At 48.1% G+C, this 22,049-nt stretch overlaps 2 protein-coding genes across 2 annotated transcripts; both read right to left on the minus strand.

The window, feature by feature from the left end:
- Nucleotides 1-2,157: 2,157 nt before the first annotated feature.
- Nucleotides 2,158-2,563, minus strand: N7446_011943 (uncharacterized protein; the record flags this gene model as incomplete). Its single annotated transcript, XM_058520685.1, has 2 exons — nt 2,158-2,376; nt 2,438-2,563. 2 exons carry the CDS (start codon nt 2,561-2,563, stop codon nt 2,158-2,160), a joined length of 345 nt encoding a protein of 114 aa, XP_058366971.1.
- Nucleotides 2,564-3,638: 1,075 nt separating this feature from the next.
- On the minus strand, nt 3,639-4,139 carry N7446_011944 (uncharacterized protein; the record flags this gene model as incomplete). The annotated part of the gene is made up of 2 exons (XM_058520686.1): nt 3,639-3,964; nt 4,025-4,139. The coding sequence occupies 2 exons, from the start codon at nt 4,137-4,139 to the stop codon at nt 3,639-3,641; spliced, it is 441 nt and encodes a 146-aa protein (XP_058366972.1).
- Nucleotides 4,140-22,049: the final 17,910 nt, after the last annotated feature.

Consider the following 22,049-nt stretch of genomic DNA (forward strand, 5'->3'; position numbering starts at 1 on the left):
CTGCTTACCGATGGCTATGCTCAGTTCATGAAGCCACAAAAAACCGCGTACGACGCGGGCGACCGAGGCTTTTGCTAATGGATAATCATGCGTCTCATACAACTATCGAATTTCTCGATTTTTGTAAGGAAAACCTGATTATTCCTTGGTATTTTGTACCTCACACGACTCATATATGTCAGCCCCTTGATGCTGAGGCTTTTTTAAGCCTAAAACATAAGTTTAAAATGGCGAATACTGAGGTTGTGGCGTGGGGTGGAAGTAACGAAAAACGCGACTTTTTCCGCAACATTGACGCCGTCCGACGCCACGCCTTAAGGTCCAAAACTATCCAAACCTCGTTCAAATCTACTGGTATCTGGCCACTAGATCCGACACAAGTTTTGGGTAATTTAGGGCAATATTCGGACGAAGAGACCTTACGCATATACGACGAGCCGTCACCTACCCGCGAATTCCCAAGTTCAGCGACCAATTCTCCGCCCAATTCTTATGCGCGTATTGAAAAATTGGAGAAGACAGTTTTCCCGCTACTTGATAACCCGAATCCTGATTTACATAAAATTCGGAAGCATCTACGGCGCGCAATTGATGCCGGAAAATCGTCTCTATACAATGCGGAACTTGCTGAGATGAGTCTTGCGCGCGCCCTTAGCCATAAAACGCCTGGGAAAAAACCTACAAAAAGCAAGCGATGGGTGAAGGGTGCTACAAAGAGTCCCCTTTCATCGATTTCAGGCAATAGGCTAGTACAGCGAAGGTGTGAGAAAGAAGATGAGTCGAAGCTTCGTGCTTGGCGGAAAGACGCAGAGAAAATGGCGGCCGATTTGGCGGCTAAGGAATTGGAGGAAACACTTGAAAATGAGGAGGTTGATACATTATTGGCTAATGAGGCTATTGATGGGCTTTATTTCATGGATTCTGGACCTTATACGTCTAAAAAGTGAGCTAGAAGTTGAAGAAATTGAAAATTTGCATTATGGCTGTTAATTGCATTATGGCTGTGGGACACCCCCTACCCGGAGGGTTGGGGGTCGTCCCGTGACACGGCTAAACCCATAGTTTTCTCCTATTTAATGCCTGTTGAAACTATAGTTTACGGTACTAGATCACTCTATCTCGATCTGAGCTCCGATTTCAGCCTGCAGTGACCGAGGTGTTTACTGTTGCAGCATTTTGCCGCACGTTATTATTTACTATTCCAGATCTCCGTACAGTCACCGATGCCTCTAGTGAGAGTATGGATGTGGGACCGGATAAGTTACTATTTAATGCTGCAATTGAAGCACATACAGACCGGGGAACAGTGCATTAAAATCCACTACCTGTATGTTAACAGCTGCCTTCGACTTTTAAGCTAGCAGGCACCTCCGGCATCTATTCAGCAATCGCATTCAACTCCTATAATGACGGTTTATCAACATCCTGTTCAAGGAGCCTGTTGGGTTTGGCGCTGTGCTGCGCCCCGCTTAGCTTCCCATTGAGTTTTTGAAAAAGTTGAAGCACACCCAAGTGCCCAAGAGGTTTCAGAATTTCCTTTAAATTTCGCCACTGGTTTCGGATCTGAGTCTGAATTTTTGGATTGACTTGTTTCACAAGTGAATTGTATTATCAAGCTCCGTATCCACAGTGAGCCCTAAATCTGCGATAGTTGGACCGTGATTCTGAGACATAGTGGTTTTTGAGTTTCTGCCGATGTTCCACCGCTGCCAGCTGAGTATCAAGGATGTACGACTCGGGAAATGTTTAAAGGTCTATTGTGATTACTTCACGGCGCTAGGCAACATGATAAAAAGGTCTCCCTCGCAGAGGTACTGAGATCTCTCAACAATTGGATTTTATCTAGGCCATACAATTCTATCTGCCGTCTCTTGCTATTCATGTTGTAATTCAAAAGGAAGATTGATTCAGCTATTATTCGGTGGGAAACTTGAGACTATATATATTGCAACGAGAAGAAAAAGTTGATTTCCAATCAACTTGGTTCTTCGTATACATATCTCGGAATTAATTCCGATGGTTCGGCTTGGTTCCTGATCTGCACCAGCCTCATATCACAACAATTCATGTATCTCTCTTGCTTGATTGGATGAATTTTAGGTAAATACTAATATGCTATGTGGGTATATTACATATAATAAACAAGCAAGCAATAGCCTATTGGACTTGAGTAAGCCCCGACAACCAAACAAACGAAGCAAACCCCGAAACTATCTTCTTTATTCTAGTGATTTTAGTCAATTCCACGGATTTTTCACTCTGGGTGGGATGAGAGGCTTGGTAGAGAGGCGCTGTGAGTTGCATTGTTGTTGATGGGGGGTAGACTTGGTCGTTGTTGGCGTAGAGGCTGCCATCTTTGATGGCCCAGTCAATGGACTGTGGATTGTTAGAACATGTGTATTCTGTGGATTCTGTATATTCTCGAGGGTGCACATACCAGAAGTGATTTGACGCCGGTTTCGATGTCATCGGGCGAAGGAACAAAAGGAAGGCGGAGTTGGTGAAACTTGGTGGGCGTTGCGGAGGCAACGGCCAGGCAGAGGGCCAACCATGGGAGACGCATGATGAATAGGAGAGAGTAGAAGGAAAGGAAAGAAAAGAAAATGTGGGAGAAGGAAAAGAGGCCAAGAGGTTAATAGGTAACAAAGAAGCCGACTGCACAGCTGAGAGGGGAAGCTAAGACTTTTGGACCCTACGACTCTGGGGGAATTACTTTGGAGTGGCTGTCTGTCCGAGAAGCAAAGAGGAATCAAGAGTGGATGTGGGGTGGATGTGATGTGGAATATAGGAGCCTAAACCTATCCTCTACTTCTACTCCCTGATAACCGTGGAAAATAACCTCAATTCCCCTTCAGTCCTTTCAGGGTCGAAAGCTTAGCGTCCAATGTTAAGCTCGGGGAAAGGTTCAAATAGAAGTGAGACCTGCTAGACCAACTACAAACTTGTGAGGAAAAGCATGGAAGAACGAATATCGATAAATAAACTGTTGGCACTGGGCGGATGGATAGTCTCTGTCAAAACTCCGCTTCATCCGGAATCAAGATCAATAAGCCAGAGTTCACTAACCACTTTCCTCATCGAGTTTAGTCTCAAAGTTTGGGCACCACCCGCTTTAAAACCTTGTATATACAAGCTTCTGGAAATTACCTTCTTGCATACCTCCACCCCTACCATCGAATCAGGCGCGTTTATCTCTCAAGCCCCTAAACTTACTACGTCGTATTACTTGCTTACATGGATGTTCGCGGCTCTGGGAGAGACGCAACTGACTTTTGTCCTTGGCCGTTTCGTCCAATATCTGCTGGCCCACCACCAGGCACGCGGCGTAAGCCGGGAAGCGAGATTGTTCGATTAGTTAAGCCATGGCTAATCTTTCCACGAGGTTCCCTGGCCGTGAGCTTGGTGAGGCTGGTCTTGATGCTTATTCCAGTATTAAGGCTATCCATGTGAATATGAAGTCCAAGCTTTAAGGGGACTCAGCACGACAGCTGGGATCTGTATTGTTATATATCAAAACTGAACATGCGCTTTGTGAATTTCAAGATGTTGCTATTCCGGTAATATATACACTAGAATTGGGATACCGTCATCTCAAGCCCTGGAACAACAACGCCTTTTTTCAGTTGCAATGAACATGATTAGGTGCAGCTTGAGCTTCCAGCAACGAAAGTACCATCCGAGTTCTCGCAGCCACACTCACCAGTCTGGGGATCTTTGATGCAAGTAGTGCCGTATCCACTGCTCTTTCCACCATCGCCCCAGTTGAAAATCCAGTAGTCAGAGTCCTCCGTTAACTCACTGGTGGTTGGGGCAGTGCAAGTGTAGGCGCTGCATGTTCCGTAGGGAGCGCCGTTGTTGGAGTCGTATTGGTGGTCGGTCTCGAAGACGGCGAAGGTCTGGGTGGACGAAGTGCGAGTATTGTGAGAGCACTCAGCAGCCTGGATGGCCTTGGAGACCTTGGCAGCTATTTTAAGGAGGTTAGTTGATACGTTCGGATACACTAGAGCTGGGTATTTATACTTACCAGAGCAGTTGAGGCTGCTGGGCTTGTAGCCCTTGCTGTTGGAAGAAGCAGGGTCGAGGGTGGCAGCGACAAGAGCTGGGGCAGCCAGCATGGAGAGGAAAGTGATGAAGTGCATTTTGAAGGTTAAGTGTTCAGATGTGGTGATTTACGCAGTCTGGAACCAAGGTGTAGTCGATATATATATGCAATACACAGCTTTAGCATCGATCCAGGAGACGTATGATTATGGAGTCAATTTTCTCTACCTGACACAGGAGTACTCATCAGCTATGGAGTAACACATGTCTAGAGCAGATTGCTGAAAATAACGCCTACTCAGGGGGACCCACTTCAGCTTCCATAAAGCTGAGACTCATACAATGTGTGTTTCAGCTAGAGGCCCGAAACAGCCAAGATGGTCCTCCCATCCCACACAATGATCCACTCGGAGGCCTTATTTCACAAGAAGGATGGATTTGTGAAGCATAAAGGGGTAGTTCCGAGCCATAAAACCTTACATCGGGTTATTGCTGTATACCTTCAGATTTGAAGACACATATCATAACAGTGCTATCATTTACTAGTGTGGTAGTTCAAAGGAAGATTAATTCTGCTGTTATTCGGTGGGAAACTTGAGACTATATATACAACGAGAAGAACAAGTTGATTTCCAATCAACTTGGTTCTTCGTATACATATCTCGGGATTAATTCCGATGGTTCGGCTTGGTTCCTGATCTGCACCAGCCTCATATCACAACAACTAGTGACCGACAGCTTACTAAAGAGCCGTCAGCCAAGTTTCATACAGAATGTGTGATGTTTGAGAATGTCCGTTCCAGATCTTTAACCCCCTACATTAAAACGGTAATCAGCCTAAGATGAGCCTAGGTCCTAGGCAACGTCAGACACCATACGTCAACCGATTAACGTACTAAATTAAAGTTGTGGCTGCTAAAAGGCTTGTAACCTAATTGAACACAAGTTTAGTTAGAAAAAATGGGTTCCAAATATGAAATGACTGGCAGCAATCAGGATTTTAAGGCAAATAATGCGCAATAGTTTTGAAATCGGAGGTCTTTCCCAGATCCCCACGGCACCAACTCTTAAAATAAATTTTTCTACCAGTAAGTGGGCCAGAAATGCGCATGAAAAAAGCATGGAATATTTCTTTCAGCCAGATCGTCAGGTATATAATCAACGTCGTTACCAGTAAATTGGTTTCAGGGAGCAAAAACTTCTAGTTTGCCAGACCACTAAGTCTTAAAATATCTCTTTGCTACGAGCAATCTCGAAAAGGTGCTGAAGATCAATTCCCAGTAGCAAGCTATTGGCTAGATTTTGTAAGCAAGTTAGCCGAGATGGATCCGATTAGCTTTGGGCTTCCGAGTAAACTCACCTCGTCGCAATGCATTGCTGTCATCTTATGAAGTAGCCCAATCCGCATGCCTTCCCAAAGACCCGGAATGACAAGCAAAGAGTTTAGCTTCAGGTGTAAGGTCTCATGTTTGAAGAACTGTTTCAAATACTTTCCTTTCTTACTTCCCGCGAGGGCCTCCAGTACAGCCCACCAGTTATTCGCAGCGAGTGGATCCCTCGGCGTGTTGAGGTATCCCTCGTAGCGATTGATCCTCTCGTAAATCAGTCCATCGGGTGGGCGATTGTCGTTTGGGTATCGCTCTTTCAGCGATTGAATGAACTTGTGACGAACAGACTCTACCTCATTGCTGTGGTTCTCGGGCGAGGCTAGGCAATTGTCAACGGGGATCTCAGAGAGCTAGAGCCGAGAAAACGCACCTTCATCATTATCTGTTAGATACACATCTACAATCCACCACTGGTTGTCGTAGTCGAGGACATGCTTGGCAGCCGTGATGAGATTTTCGTGATCGTACGCGCACAACCGGTATCTAACCCCATCTCCAAGGTAGACATGACTCCACTGCCAGATCGCGGACGTACGCGGTCTTGCCAATGAGCCCTGGGAACTATCACTGGTACATGGTTGTCCCGCATCAACCGTTGGCACCCTTGAATCTTCATCATTTGTTTCAATCGGCGGATGTTCTGCCGGCCGTCCATCTGTCTTCTGAACCCGGTTTCGAAGACGAGGTGAGAAATATGCACTCTAGCAGATAGCTCGAAATGACGTTCTTTATAGTCGTATAACTTTCGCTCCCAATGTTCAACTTCTGCTTGCCTGGAAGGTGACATGATGGGAGCTAGTACAAGTCACATGTGAGTTGCAGATGAGCAGGTGTTTAGAATGACGCGAGAACAATGTGTCGAGGGAGACTCCATATAGTAGTACTTATACCAGCTTTATTATTGAACCTTTTTGGGAAGAATTTTGAGCCAAAGATCTGGATTCGACGATCTATTGCATGCCCTCCTATTCCACCGGTCAGTGAAGTCAATTATCTGCTGCACCAGCTACAGTTGTTTATTATGGGAAGCTCATTTCTGCTGGTAGTTTACCTGCCACGCTACTACTGCCCATGGAGTGAGGCGGAAAATTGCGCCAGCCTCAATTATCTGGTTTGCCGAATACTGCCCACACGGACTAAGCTGACCATATCTTGGACTTTTATAAAGAGCTTCCTTGCATTGCGATGCAACATGTTCTCAAATGTTACCCGGATGTCAAGGCCATAATCGGTTAAGATACCCATTCGCTTCTCGCTTGTGAAACATGAAGCTTTCCACCAAGAGCAAACTGGATTCGCTAGTTTCAACCACGGCACTGTCTTTTTCTGTCGCGGTTTTGGGTTGTCTATCTTTTATCTTTGTCGGATGTTCGTCGTCTTCCTCTCCGAGGGGTCTGCATTACTTGCAAGTAAGAAACGCCCGAAAACACTTCAGTTCTAATCACCTAGCTAAGAAATCGGCAGGTAGACCTGAAAGATTTTCCAAAGCTACCTGATTTACAAATTCGGGATTCGTTCAATATTGACAATGCGCGTTCCGAGAGAGGGGGAAGAAATGCCGTCGAAGACGTGGCGTCTAGCGTCCATACCAGCGCACATGAAGCAACTATTGAGGCAACGTCCGCTGCCAGGAGCATGATTCAAGCCCAGATACACGACTTGAAGTCACATCTGCCTCGATACTATTTTGTTGGCCTCTGGAGCTACTGCAAGTCCCAGGATGGCTCGAAGATGGTGTGCTCCCACCCCAGCACATCTTTTTCTTTCGATCTATCTGCCTTGCTTGATTCTACGCCAATAAAGGTAATCGACGTACTTCCAGAGATAGATCAAAGTCTGATTTCCGGCTACCGTCAACTCTCCCTGAGTGCGATCCGTTTGTATATTTCCGGGTTTGTGGCAACCACGTTGACCATAATCTTGGCTGGTCGCAAGTGTTTCTTTTCCAGTGGTAGCAAGTTACTTGCCATATTTTACACGGTATGTAATACTCGGGAGAACATAGAAAGATGCTGACAAACCAAGCTTTCATCGACGCTCATTACGACTGCCACAATCTTGGCCATGGTGCTGTATGGTCTTTTCGCTTCCGTCGTCAAGAATAACTTTCAGACCTATGGTGTCCAAGTCAACTTTGGAGCAAAGATGTTTATCATAGCATGGTTGGCCTTGCTGTTCTCTATTGCCAGTTCAATCACATGGCTGGTTCAAATTTTCTGCTGTTGCATTTAAATGGCAAGCGCATTGCGGGTCTTTGAATCAGATATTCATTCAGCTGAGTAGATTGCGGAGCGTATACCCTGAGACTTCTTCATAATAAAAGGGCTGGAAACGAAAAGAGTGAATTGTATGATGCTAGCCCAGTCCTCTGCTGGAATCCCAACATGGAGGAATGCTATCTGACTGGCCACGTGACTAATAGTCCGTCCATCTTTCTACTATGTCACCGGTTCCACCACTACAATAGTCAATTGCGGATGATGGACTGGGGTACTGTATTGCTTGCTTCTGTAGTGCACATTCCGTAAATTGGAAATCTTTCTCGCTATATCTAATTCACAAAATTTGAGCCGAATACTTGTTGAACTCCCATGTCGTTTGTGGCCTTTATGGTAGAACTATCAGATAAATATGATACATTGTGGCCGCCTAATAATCTGTAGCGGGCGAAATATGGAAACGCGGAGGTTCTATGAAAGGTCACTAAAGCAGAACAGCCAATCTTGTCCGTGAGAAAGGATTTGATGGTAGGCTCAAGTGTGACAAGGGGTTTTCCTGCTTTCGGTTGAAGGACCTGGATCTGTGTACATCCTTCTGATGGGCTCTAAAATATCACGTGCTGAAAATGATGCATTCAGGGGACACAACTCCTCACAAGCCGCTTGAGCTTCACATGCCCTTTCAACCAGGTTGCAGATTGCATTCTGGAAAGTCCGGAGTACTTGTTGCACGGAATTGTTCGTGTCCCCGGTACCGGATCGGTAAAGTGTTTGTAGCTCGTTGAAAGTGTGTTCCGTCAGGTCTTGGAATAGCTTGAAGAGAGCATAACAGTCACGATAGTAAGCATTGTGTGCTTGCTGTTGGCCGATCTGGCGAACAATATGTACAATCTCTTCCATTTCTGGATTTCGCGAGGACGTTTTGTGCAAGAGAAAACGAATAAGCACGTTCAACCCTTATAGCCTTTAGTTACCTAATGAGAAATACACCATGCTCTTATCCACCACAGTCATTGCACACATAGGCCAGTCGCATAGCCCGAAGATCATTGGGACAACAACAGATAAACATGCCTCGACTGTTCAACATGAACGTGCTCATTTCTGAGGGTCCAGCCGTTGAGGTCGTGATTGTTGATATGATGGTTCTTCACTTCAACCGTTCTGGTGATCACCACCGCATAAAGTGTCACTTCCACCCTTCCTTCGTGTTTCAGCAAATACGTCGGTCTTGTGTAGTAAAGAATATGACCTGAGCTCCACACTTGGCTATAAAAACGCCTACCCGCCCGAATAATTCTCCTCAATCCAGTCGGAATAATTACTTTGACTTTGCAAAAATGGACACTCTCAATTACCATAACCTGCGCAACTGTGCCATTGACATCATAATTGGCATGCTAGGGCTCTCCTACTTTGTCGTTTATGTACTACTATTTTTGATTTTCCATTTTCCTTCAACTCAAGAGTCAATCCCATATGCTCTGGCAGTCATCGCCTTTGGTGGGGGAATCGCTTTGTGGCATTTATGTGTTGTCATCCAAAATGGTTTCTGTGTGCTCCACAACAAAACAAAGACAAAAGAGCAAGTCTCATTGTGGTTCGTTGGTCTGTTCGTCATTTGGACCGCTGCTCTTCCGACGGTCGCGTTTCTCTTTCCAGCCCAACCATTGCTACAACTTGGATACGCTTCAGCCTTCACCGTAATCGTTGTTGGAAGCCTCCCTGACGGCTACCTCAAAGATAACACGGTATCCTTTCGTGGTCGATTCTGCCAGTATGCGCCAGTGGGCCTATTGGCGTTGGTGCCCACCATTCATGCATTGGCCGAACCACTCCACGATCCCTCCCCACTGGCCACTGCATTCGGTCGACTGCTGCTCATCAATTTCTTTGGTTATGTTTTCTACGTTTGTCGTCTTCTTGAGAGAATTGGATTGGCGCGGATTGGGCAGCCCAGTCTACACGGCATGTACCTGATCGCAACATACAGCCTCGTGGAGTATTCCAAAGTAGTCATGCAGGTAGCGATCCCCTACATGTCTTGATACCAAGAGGAGGGCGGTGGTCAGAAGCGATTGCCAGAACCAAGAGACTATCACGTGAAACCCATGTCCTGTGTTCTGTTATTGCTCTTACGGCCAATGGACTGTCTAGGTGAACTACTTAACATTCAAGTGTATAACTGAATCACCAACGGGATGTGCATGAGGATTCGCACACTGTTTTTATTTTGATTCTTGCGTCTATTTTATGTCTTTTACATTCGTTCTAGCAGTGCTGCATGTAATCATGAAGCAAGGAGAAACCTTATCAATTATAGTTGTACTTTCGCAACAGACTGAAACTACAAACTAAAATAGCGAAAGTATTTCCGTCATTTCTATCACCAAGACAACCTTGTACGGCTGCTCTTTGCATGTCGCATGTGGTAAAGCACGGGAACTAAATACCGATGCGCTCTAATCCACTGCTCGTTCAATAGACAGAGATAGAAATAGAAAATCCTCTAAGGTTACTGTAAGTACAAATATCTTTGTTGTTCTAATTCCAATCGAAAACTATTTCTGGCATACCATGATCTAAATTACACGTGTAGCCAAGAGACATGATTCCAAGGCAACAGGAATTCAGTCGCGACAGGCATAATACATACTAAGAAGCTGCTACTTAGAGCTAATATCTAGGATCTAGTTTCTTCCTGTATCGGTGTTTGAGTCGTTTTCAGAAAGGTAATACGTGCATAACGTTTACCAAGCCTTCCCAAAGATAGAGCGTTGCTCCATCCAAGCTTGCGAGATTTCCAAGCATGTTGTAGGCAACGCGCAAGATTCTACTGTTCCGATGACAGGCCCAAAGGAATTATGTGGGCGGCCAGCGATATGGTCAGATCTCGTGATATGTAAGATTCCTGTATATATTCACCACCGTATCGCATTCCGTCGACATTGAAAAGGCGAAATGCACTTGCAATCGGCCATTTTGAAGCGATGACCGACTGCACCCGTTTCTAGTAAAGTGGAATGTGAACGTCCATTACTTTTTATCGCTTTTCCCATGCAGGTGATCTCATATTAGCAAGGGCGAGAATGAGCAGGTGCGATACTAATTGGCTCAGCAATATGTTCCAGGCTTTCAAGCGGGACTTGCTCTCGAGCGCGGAAGGAAAGCAAAATGTTACCGCGAACCATTAATTGAAGACCTCAGTTCTTCCGCAACGCCATAAAGTTGAGATAAAGGTAGAAAGTTGAGTATGCGATCCGTCGAGAAGATTTTGGAACCTGATGAAGAGCTCCTGGGATCTATACATTCATGACTAGGCAATTGTTGGTTTGGCTATATAAACCTCCATCTCTAATCCCAAGATGTGTCTGCTGCTAAGAATTATAGCCATGATTTCAGAAGACATTATCAAATCTGTTTTAGTGACTATTCTTCTACTTCTGAACGTTGGAAGACTGTCTCTTTTGTACTGTATTCCATCCAAGTGGCGGTGGCACAAATTCGACTTGAGTTTGTGTGCCTTCTCATGTATTCCCTTTGCTATTCTTACGGGGCTGTTCTGGAGTAAAAGATTTCCAAGATGGAGCCAAGTTCTCTTTTGGGTTACCCCGTTATTCCCGCCGCTACAAGCGGTAGGTCTTCATTGCATGGAATGAGTGAGGCTTACTATCGGCTAACGGACCACAGTATCTTCATGTAATTTGTCAACAGCGTGAAAACATATTCACACCCCGATTTCTACGCATCGTGTACCCTACTTTCGCCGTTCTTTCCGCACTGGCTAAGGTAGCATTGTCACTTGCTGGAACCTTCCTCCTGAGCTCCGTCCATCCGGGTGGCCTCTTTGTTCTCTTTGTGGACTATGTGGGCGTAGCTGCATGGTTCTGGTTGATGGTTCGACATTCAACCTTAGCCCGATCTAAGTTGCAGTACGTCTCATGCTATCTCTCTGTAATGGCACTTCTTTTACTTGTGGTTGCCATCATAGGTACGCTAGGCAAATCATGGATGATTGCACTCGAGGTAATTACAATCTCCCACATTATGTCAACAATACTGACACTCAAGAGATCGAGCTTTTCATTATCGCCATCTCTACCTCTTCCTTGCAGTCAGCCGCTTGGGCCGCATAAATGTACCCTTGGGTACCTCCAAACCCCCTACTATATGTGGATGGCATGTGAAAAGAAACTCTAGAATCTGTACTGTCTATAACAGTAGAAAATGTTTACAACGGAGACGCGACAGATTGTCGGAAAGCTCACTCTGGTCATTAGTTAGAAAATATAATTCTGTCATTCGTGAGCTCGGAGGCTACTCTAGGGTGCCAACTCGTCGAAGTCTACTGATTACATGTAGCATAAAATGCTCTTAATCAAGTTGGAGATACATGCGCGCAGTTCTAGTACCTTGGATTGGGGAAAGGCTTTGGTTCAGGCCGTTCTCAATCCACCTTCCAATATTTCAAAGGTCGTTAGACATAGTACATATATCCTGCAATTAAGCCGCTACCAAATCGCAACCAACCTCTGTTACTAGATTCCAGAATTTTCCAGTTCCCAATACCCTACCGTTCTCATGTCCTACAAGAGATGCGTAGATGTGCTTTTTTATAAAGCATTAACTGCAAAAGCAGAGAAACAATCCTGTTACATACTGACCGTTTTGCGTATATCAGAACCTTACATTGATTCTCAAACATCCTATCTTCTATGTAGAGACTCAATATCTAGACTGCGTCTTTTCGAACCTTGGAAATCTGCACTCTCATACCTAGTTGCCTGTGAAATACTTCCATCTATTCAACGATACAAGGAAGAGAGTAGATATTGCGATATGCCATCTGCTGAGCCTCCATGGTCGACTTGAAATTGTCCGACCTAGTAACGCCTATGGGGCTTAGGTCGAAGTAGTCGCATCCAATCCAGTCGTGTTGCCTCTTGCTCAGAAATCGCTCGTGTCTTGCGCGTGTTCTTGTGGCTGCCTTTCCTTGGGAACCTGCCAGACGACCGTGGAAGTAGTGAGACAGGTGGAACATGATATCGACAATGGACGCTCGTTCGCATTGCCTTTGCTCGCGAAGATTTCAAGCTCGGCGAGTCCGTGCAAACGTTGCGACCGGCATAGGTACCATGGCGAGTGGTCATCTTTGTGAGTGGAGGCTTGGAGTCACACTGTAGTTGCGCCATGTTGCGATAGGTCGCTAGCCTTGGGCGGAGAGACCGGCGAGTTGTTGGAGCCATTTCTATCAGGACGATCGCGTGCCGAACGGGACATTCCTCCGTGGAATATGCGATCAAGCCCGACTCTCTGCTCATTTCATCATTTTTTGACCCTCTATCAAGCCATTCCGGCTTTCACAGCCCATATCGAAGGGCAGAAATGCGCAGCATCGTGAGCTCCTACCAAACAGAGTCCTGTGTTTTGCCAACAAGTGTTATAATTGAAGGTATTTTACGCGTAAATTGAGGGTCGCAGTATTTGTGCGCCACTCACGCACCCAGCACTATATATGAGGGCTCGGGGAGTGGAAGTTTTCCGGGACTTTCAACTGTTTCTCAACGCTGAAATCATCACAAGATGTATCTCATCCAATGAAAATCCACACTCCGAAAGTGGGCCACCCCTACCCATGGGCACCACTTTCTACCTGGGCAAAGAACGTATCATCGATCCTACATTAACTTGGTATCTAGTGCAAGTGTTATTTCCTTTTATTTATTGTTTTATAAAATCCCGCGGATCTTTCCCTTAATCCTTTGAATGACCAAAGTACACTACAATGTCTAAAAGCAGCAACCAAAAACGCTTCCAACTGAGAAACCAATGTCGAGAAGCATTAGCGGCTCATATATGTATTTACCGACCCCTTCTGCTGCCCACACACAAGCTGATATGCCTAGTTAACCGACTTCACCTCGTCGTCGCTCCCGAACGAGTCCGTCTTCAACCGCGGCTAGAAGTAGACCTCGAAATGGGGCGGATCCGGATCCAACTTTTGAATCCTGATCCTGATCCGCCGGATTTCCGGATCGAATTCTTTGATCCGGATCCGCACCGCGGTTCTACGCAAGGCGGATTAGGATCAATCCGTTTCGATCCTGATTTGCATAAACTCGCCAAGACTTTCCTGTTTTGGCGGATATAAATGATGACTTATCTATTCCAACCATTGCTACACTGGCACAAATGAAGACGAATGAGATATTTTGGCCCACACGGGGCACCTGCGGTCTGAGCACTGGCGATGTAGGCCTCGTTGAGGGAGGGCTACAGCGCCGTGAGGGCTGCAGGCGGGCCCGTGGCACTCCGTATATTGTAGGAGGAAATAATGACTATGCGGAAGCATACGTGGTATATACATGAGGGGGGTTCCGCGGTGGGCGGGAAGAAACCGTCGCGGAGAGAGCCCGGCTCTCCCTTGAAACGACGATGTTGTTTTCGAGGGAGGGGATGGCCAGGCGATATTTGCGTGCGATGTCCAGCACGGAATATCATGGGCCCGACGCACGGGGCTCTCGCGCAACAGTCCCGAATAGAACCTATCATCTATTCCAACCATTGCTACACTGGCACAAATGAAGACGAATGAGATATTTTGGCCCACACGGGGCACCTGCGGTCTGAGCACTGGCGATGTAGGCCTCGTTGAGGGAGGGCTACAGCGCCGTGAGGGCTGCAGGCGGGCCCAAATGACCCGGTGGGCCAAAAGAGGATGGTGGAGGGGCTGGTGGTATGGAAGATGAGACCGGTGTTGGATGACCGGTCTGGAATTGACGGTTCCAGGCGTACAGTGTTGTCGTAGGTGTCGTGAAGTAAAGGCGGAAGGCTTCGGAAGACCATCTCCCGAGGGCTTGGATGTGGTCATTTCTTAAGCCTGCGTCGTGGGCGTGTTGTGCTGCCCCTTTCCTGAAACTGTGACCCTTAAGTCCCGTGGTATCTTCCCCGGCGCGGTTGAGCTTAGAGATAACCGCACGTTGGAAGGCGGATGAGGTAAAGGAGCCAGAGGAGAGCGTAAATAAGGGAGCAGTTGTAGGTTGTGAGTCATGGAGGAATAGCTTAGAAAGGCCTTCGACGGGGCAGGCTGCATCGTTTGTTGGTGCGAGGACAATATTGACACCTTCGTGTTTTCGGTCGGTCTTGCTTCTCTTCAAGGTAAGGAGGACGTGGTCCATGGTGGGGGAGAACCTGATATCCGCCCGGGTTAACCTAGTAGCAGTGAAGACTTGAGTGTTTCTAAGGTCGGCAGCTGAGTATGTAAATTCCCCGACCCGAAGGAATCCGGCGAAGGCAATGCGAGCAGCCACGGCAAGATTAAGGTCATTTTTCTGGGCCGCTGAGAGCCTTAGCGGTTGGGCAGGGAGGTGTGAGATATTCCCCGAAAGGGTTATAACTGAGGCGCGTGAGATTGGGTTGCGAATCCGCTTTGGGCGGGGAGGTTGCAGCCGGCGAGCGCCATCAACCATGCGACGAAAATGCTTTGCGTGGAGGTCAAAAATTGTATCAGGTAGACCGTTGTCGATATGATACGCGCGGAGAGCCGAGAGCTCAGACATAGCTGAATCGGGCTTCACCAGTGGGGAGCTACCCGCGCCCAGCAGTCGTTCCGTTAGCCAAGTGCAGATCGCCGGGGCTGTGGCTGGCCACGGCTGCACTCCAATAAGAGCGCAGCTACGGGTGTACGAGCGCTGCGCAGAGCGATATCCTCTTCTGGTTCCCTCTGCAAGGCCGTTCCAGACCAGCTTTGCATGGCCAGCATTCACGAAAATAGGCTGCCGGGAGAACCAGGCTGGCGGAGCAAGGGAAAGGAGCTCGTCCAATCAGCCAGTAGGTTCTCCGATGAAGGTAGCCAGTGTGGCTGGACTTCGATGTCAAGGGCGGCTGCTATGCTGAAAAGCATGAGCAGAGGGCGATGAGCCGGCCCGCGGAGTGCCTGCTTGGACAGGCCATGAAACGCGACGGCGCTGTCCGTGAAAGCGAGGACACGATGATGAGCCCAATGGGGGCTGTATAGGAGGAAGGCCTGCAGGATTGCGGAGACCTCCTTAATGTTAATGTGGGCCACGTCGCCGCAGGCGGAGGAGGCGTCCACAATAGCCGCATGGGTGGAAGGCAGGTGAGGCGCTGCAGACATCCAGTCCCCGGCGGAGTCCCATGAGGGCGCATAGAAGAAGAAGAGGCCCAGACCTGAGTCGCACGCGTCTGTGTAGAGGGCAACTAGGGGGCGGCTCTTCTCGAAGAAATAGATACCGTTGAATAACGGGAGAGTGTCCCTCCACCACGCGAGATCCCCGCGGCTATCATGGGATAGGCGGCGGACGGAGCGCTGGTGAGGCGGGAAGGATGCGAGGTCGCTGTAGAGCGACTGAAGGCGGGCTCTGCCGAGACGGATAACCATTGAGCAGTGTTGGAGGAAACCGACTACACGTTGCAAAGCTTTATGCGAGACACGATCTAGCTGTAGTAGCGACGCGGCTTCGGAAGATGCGCGTGCTAGCTTATCGCGAGGCATGCGGGCCTGCAGAAGTGTCGTGTCGATTTCGACCCCAAGGACACTGACCACGGTACCCGCAGCGTCTTTCGAGTCATTCCGTGGGATGCCTAACGCATCCGTGAGAGGAATATATACGGTATTGAAGGCAGTAAGGGCTTTTGAGACACCTCCCACGGAGGAAGGAAAAATAGCGATGAAATCGTCAAGGTAATGAGCGATAGAGGCCAAAGGCAAGTAAGCAGTCAGGAGCCAGTTAAGACCCTCAGCAAAAAGGTTAAAGATGAAAGGTGCAGTTGTAAGGCCGAATGGGAGGCAGCACTCCATGTATGTCTTTCTATCCCACGGGAAGGCTAGGAGGGGCCGGTCAGTGGGGGCGACGGGAATATTACGGAAGGCATCCTTGATGTCGCGTTTGATGATATAGCATCCTCGTCCAGACGTGCGTATAAGATCGAAGATGTTATGCATAGAAATGTATTGTATAGTAGAGGCAGCGTCGGGGATGGACTCGTTAACACTGCGACCCGGCGGGTAGGAAAGATCATGGATACGGCGCCAGCTCCCGTCGTGTTTAGGCACGAGCCCTAGTGGGGAAATAACGACGGGGCCAGTGGATGGTTGCACCCGACGACGTAATAGGTCATCAGAGAGCTTCTGGGTGATAAGAGAGGGTTCCTCAATGCGGTGATTAGGAGTTCGACGGTATCTTGGCTGGGTCGTACAACCGAGGCGGCAGCCGAATGTAAGGATGCCGCTGCAAATAGTCCCTAGATTGCCAGGATAGCGTTCAAGGAGGGTTTCCCACGCTGAGGCAACGAAGGGAGAAGCGGAATCATGTAGGGGCGGGAGGGAAGGGTCGAAGACCTCAAACTGAATAGAAGTGTTGGGACGCGGGGCTGGCCAGCTAGTTGGCGGCGACAGCGTTTGACCTGTAGCAGGGCCGACCCCGGCGCGGTCCTAACTCACTGCCTTCACTTTGCAGCTCATCACGGAATGGTCGTTACCGCACTTAGAGCAGACGTGTCTGCGGTGGCAAGTTCGCCAGTGGCAGCCGCCAGGAGAGTTGAACTTTTCACAAATAACAGTATCGTTATTTGGGGCAGCGGGAGAGCGCGTTGGCCGTGTGGTTGGGGTAGTCGGCGCCGTCTTTGCTGGGAGCACGTTGTCCGGGCGAAGGTAGGAGCTTTCGAGGGCTTTCCCAATTTCCCAGTCACTAAGGGAAACGGTGAGGTCGCCTTTATCGACGACCATCTGGTGGTGGTCCAGGGCCATTTGCAGGATACAGTCCTGCCATTTATATGCCCTAGCAAGGTCACAAATGCGACGGTGGAAGAGGACCATTCCACTGATGCATAACGGGTGCTTAGCAGCGAAGAAATCGCATCAGACAGCGACGTAATTGCTGAAGCAATGGGCCCAGAGGGATGCGTCATTTCCCCAGTCCTTGATTGAGACTACCTTGCGGAATTGCAGGCCAGATGATGTGGATTTTAAGTCGAAGGACTCGCCATCCGGTGCCGAGGCTTTGAACTCAGGGCTACGGAGTTTTATGAGGTCCTTCTTTGGTCGGAAGGTGTGCTCGAAAACGGCTATAATAGCAGCACGGTCGAGGCCGGGGAAGCGGGGGAGGACTGGCAAAACAAGAGACGGGACCCTACCGTCGTCAGCATCCTCTTCCGCAGTGAGGTCTAAACGTGGGCGCTTGCGCTGCCCGTCGCCCGCGACAAGGGACGCGGACACAGTGGAGATGAGTGAGTCCCGCTGGGAGTCGGAGAGGGAATTCCATATATACTCTGGTGGATAGATCGAGGAGCCCAGTGTGGTCTGTCCCCCAGGGGTTAGACTGGGGGCCGCCGAACTATGACGCACCATTGTAAAAGGAACTCTTGAAGAAACCGTCGCGGAGAGAGCCCGGCTCTCCCTCGAAACGGCGATGTTCTTTTCGAGGGAGGGGAAGGCCAGGCGATATTTGTGTGCGATGTCCAGCACGGGATATCGTGGGCCCGACGCAAGGGGCTCTCACGCAACAGTCCCGAATAGAACCTATCATATCACAGGGTTTCTTATGTTTGTCCTTTTTGTTAATCCGGCGGATCAATCCGCCCCGTACAGGGCGGATCAAAGATTTATAGAACCGCCCCGCGGATCGAAGAATTAGATCCGGATCCGCCCCAAAGGCGGATCGGGGCGGATCCGGATACAGATCAGAACGGATCCTTTCGAGGTCTAGCTAGAAGATGGATACGCTTGGTCTGTCACGAACACGAATGCCGCTTTACTCAAATCAAACCTAAGTAGCGGCACGATAAACCTTTACCGGAAAATATTGAAGGAACTCGGTTCCTCACTCGAAGCTGTCAACCCGCAGTCCCTAGAAACCTCGCAGTCCAATACTGACGGCTTTCCAAAGGAGGTGAGTCCCTTGCCGGATGTCCTCATTAATATGGCCTTGCTGACGGAGCATAAAGACACAAACGTTTCAGCGAAGGAATGGTGGATGGTTCTTTCACCGCAGAGATCTGCGAGCTTAAGGCTGTCAAAGGCCGAATAGAAGTGGAATTGGAACGCACTCGTTCTCGGCTAGATGATTGTCTTCGTGAAAGTCATACGCTCCGGGCTGAAGCCAACCACCTCCGCCACGATATGCAGATTCTCGAGTCGAAAAACGAGATGCTGCGTGATAAGCTGATAGAGACGAGAAGGGGCATCGCAGGAGCAATGCAGACACTGAGTTCGTTGCAATCAGAGGGAATGGAAACCACACTTGATGACACGAACGACAGCCAGTCATCAGCCATTGACAGCCATGCAGTATTAAGCAAGATCTAAAATTGGCAGAAAGCACAAGGTTGAAGCAGCTGAAGTACGCTGAGAGCCCACCGAATATTCTAGTTCTCATGTTGCGGATCGCAAAGGGTGTATACGGCCCGTGATATGCGCCAATAATTGATAGCCAGATTTCCAGATTGAAGCTGGCGCAAAACTTCTAGCAATGCACATGTATGAAAAGGTTCGGAGCGAGAGATACTAGCAAAGTGGGTACAAAGAGCTTGAGCAGGGTGGTTGAGAAACATAGTGTATCAAAATATTACTAAGAATTCCTGCAAATAATATTTCTGGAGGGTGAATTTGCTGCGTTGCAACTTCAAAGTGACTCTTCTACACTAGATGGGCTGGGTCCCATACATGGACACACGCACTAAAAGCGAAGCATAACAGTCCAAAGAAGGCGCGACCCACGTAAACTAGGAATTATGGTTATGATAGCATTTAAAATACACAGGCGTATTAGGAATCGGCCTATACCAGTTAAAAACCTGAGTTGTTTCGTCCTGAATCTAAGTCTTGTTCCAAAAAATCACTGGAATGTATCAATCGTAGTGATTACTCCAGGCGTAAAACATCGACTTCACAGCCTATCGTCCGAAACCTCATTAAACCATATAAACTGGTCTGGTGATCACACAATTTGGACGACACATTGCTTATTCATTGTTGAGGTTCCGTGTACTCTTGGTTCTTGTTGAGCCTGTCGCTTGAACTGAGAACTTTTACTAGAGTACGACGTAACTCATGCGTGATATTACTTGTAATAATATGAGGCTGCCCTGTTCATGCTGTGAAAAGGTACTGTGCATCCACATGCATCTTTGTGCGGGCTAATTGCTCGAATCCCCGACAGTACAATCGAAGGGCAGATGTTTAGTGCGTCGTGCTAACGCTCCACGAACTACAGCATTTAAAGTAGTCCTCAATCTTTTGAGTTCGTGATTCTCGTCCCGACGCACTTGCTTGGCAGGAGCCCTGCTCTGTTTCCGATCTTACGCTTAGGCCTCTCCCTATTCCTATATAATGCTCGATTCTCGGCAGGTCACTGCTGATACTGTTCTCATCCCTTCTGTGCCTGGTTGATTCACTGTTGATTGAGAAAAACAAAAGTTCGAACATGGCAAAGAATCCCAAGCATCCTCAGGATGACGCAGACCTCAGGTCTGACGGCGTACGGCGGCGTGCTGCACCGTCTTATTCCCTTCGTTCTACTGGTCCTGAGACCAAGGATAGACGAAAGTCACGCAAACCCGAGACGAAATCACACAGAGATTCGGTACGCCAATGCTCACCTGTTTGGATCGTACTACGCTATGGCCAGAACAGCCTCGGCGGCATCCCTTTTATTTCAATGTACTCTTTACTGACCATGCTAGACATCCTCCATTACGAAGAAGCCCAAAAGGGAAAACGACAAAGCGACGCATAGAAAGTGTCTCAGGGTGATGAGCAATATTGAGGAGGAATTTCAAGAGGTGCTTGAGGAGAGAGATGGAGAGAACCACGATCTTTCTCAGTTGCTGGACCAGCTCAAGGCTGAGAAAGCGCAGAAGAGTTCGGAATTGCAAATCGCAGTTACGGCGAGGGATACCGCATTAGCCGAGCAGCAGAAGCTCCAGCGTGAGATTTGCCAATTGCAGCAGCAGGTGGAATCCACGAACACCGCTTTGCAAGATCAGGTCCCGTGGAATGATATACAGCTAGTGTTGGATCAGGCACACGCGGAGCTGGTTTCCGCGACCACTCGATTCTGGAGTGCAATCGACGCCTTTCAGAACAGACGATTGGCATCCTATTTGCCAGGCTCCGAAATGATCCAGGCGGAATGGCCCGATCAGGACTACGCGGGTACGCTTGGCCACGATATGCTCCCCAGCATCTCCCAATCGAACAATGACAATGTCCCGCTTGGTACGCAACATGATCTACCTACCACCAACTGAGATGAGCCCTTCGTCTCACAATTGGGGTGCGTTGATCGGGCTAGATCATACTGATGCAGTCATCTAGCTTCTATGTATGGAAAGGGCCGAAACTCTTACTAGTCATGTCTTTCCTGCAAACGACTGGCTTTTTAATGTAGCTGACGCGCAGATAGTTTATGAAGAAGCATTTGGCGACATTCTTATTATACATGTACCATGCCAAACTGCGTGTATTCTCAATTCTGTTAATTGCCTGAAGGGGAGGGTTATGTGCTTTCGTCTAATAGATCCGAACACGGGCAGCTCGAGGCGGTATTCGGTGCAGGTTAGTGGTAGAGTCCACCGCAATCTCCATGGTCGATTTAATATGCCATAGATAATTGTAAGGGTAGATTGGACTCATACTTATGGCGAGAGAGCGGTAGAGTATTCGACACCACACCGCTCCAGGCCGAGACACCCGGATACGCTCTAAATGAGAGAAAAGGCCCTGCCACGCTGGCCTGTGGATTTGTTACGCACGTGGGCTCCCATGCCGTAAAGGAAACGCATTTTCAATGGTCCGATCGAAATGTTGCTAATATCTGTGCTATGGGTTTCGTGGAGAAGCCCGCGCTTCTCTTGCCCATTATGATCATTATTTCTTCTCAGCGTTCAGCCAAACCTTGCCGTAGTATCCTGGTCCAATACAATCACAAATAGCAGTTTCTCATTGAGTGAGACATCGCAAGTCAATAGATGTGGCACTAATATGGGAGTATCAAATGCCAAGGATCGTACTTCAATAGCCACAACCAATCTTTAATCATTTATTACATGTCTGAGTCTTGAGCACTACTGTAGTTTTAGCTTTCTTGAAAATTTCCTCACTTATACAGACGGAGTACAAGCATAGTGGGCCAGTCAATACAAACCAGCTGCAACGACGGAACTAATCAAATATTTAATCTACTCGGCAACATATAGTGGCTAGCGACTATAGCCCGTCGGTTCAGGAGAGCCATCTCGGCACAGTTCATATACCATACCAGTCATAGTTTTCCATCTGCACAGCTAAGGGAAGCATAGATAAAACACGAAGACCCCAATGCAACAAGAAAAGATACATCGCGCGCCATGGCATCAGCTTGGCATCGAGTCAATCGAGCTT

This window comes from Penicillium canescens, assembly GCF_028828765.1.
Source record: "Penicillium canescens strain IBT 15451 chromosome Unknown utg000009l_segment0_segment0, whole genome shotgun sequence".
In the NCBI taxonomy this organism is placed as follows: domain Eukaryota; kingdom Fungi; phylum Ascomycota; class Eurotiomycetes; order Eurotiales; family Aspergillaceae; genus Penicillium; species Penicillium canescens.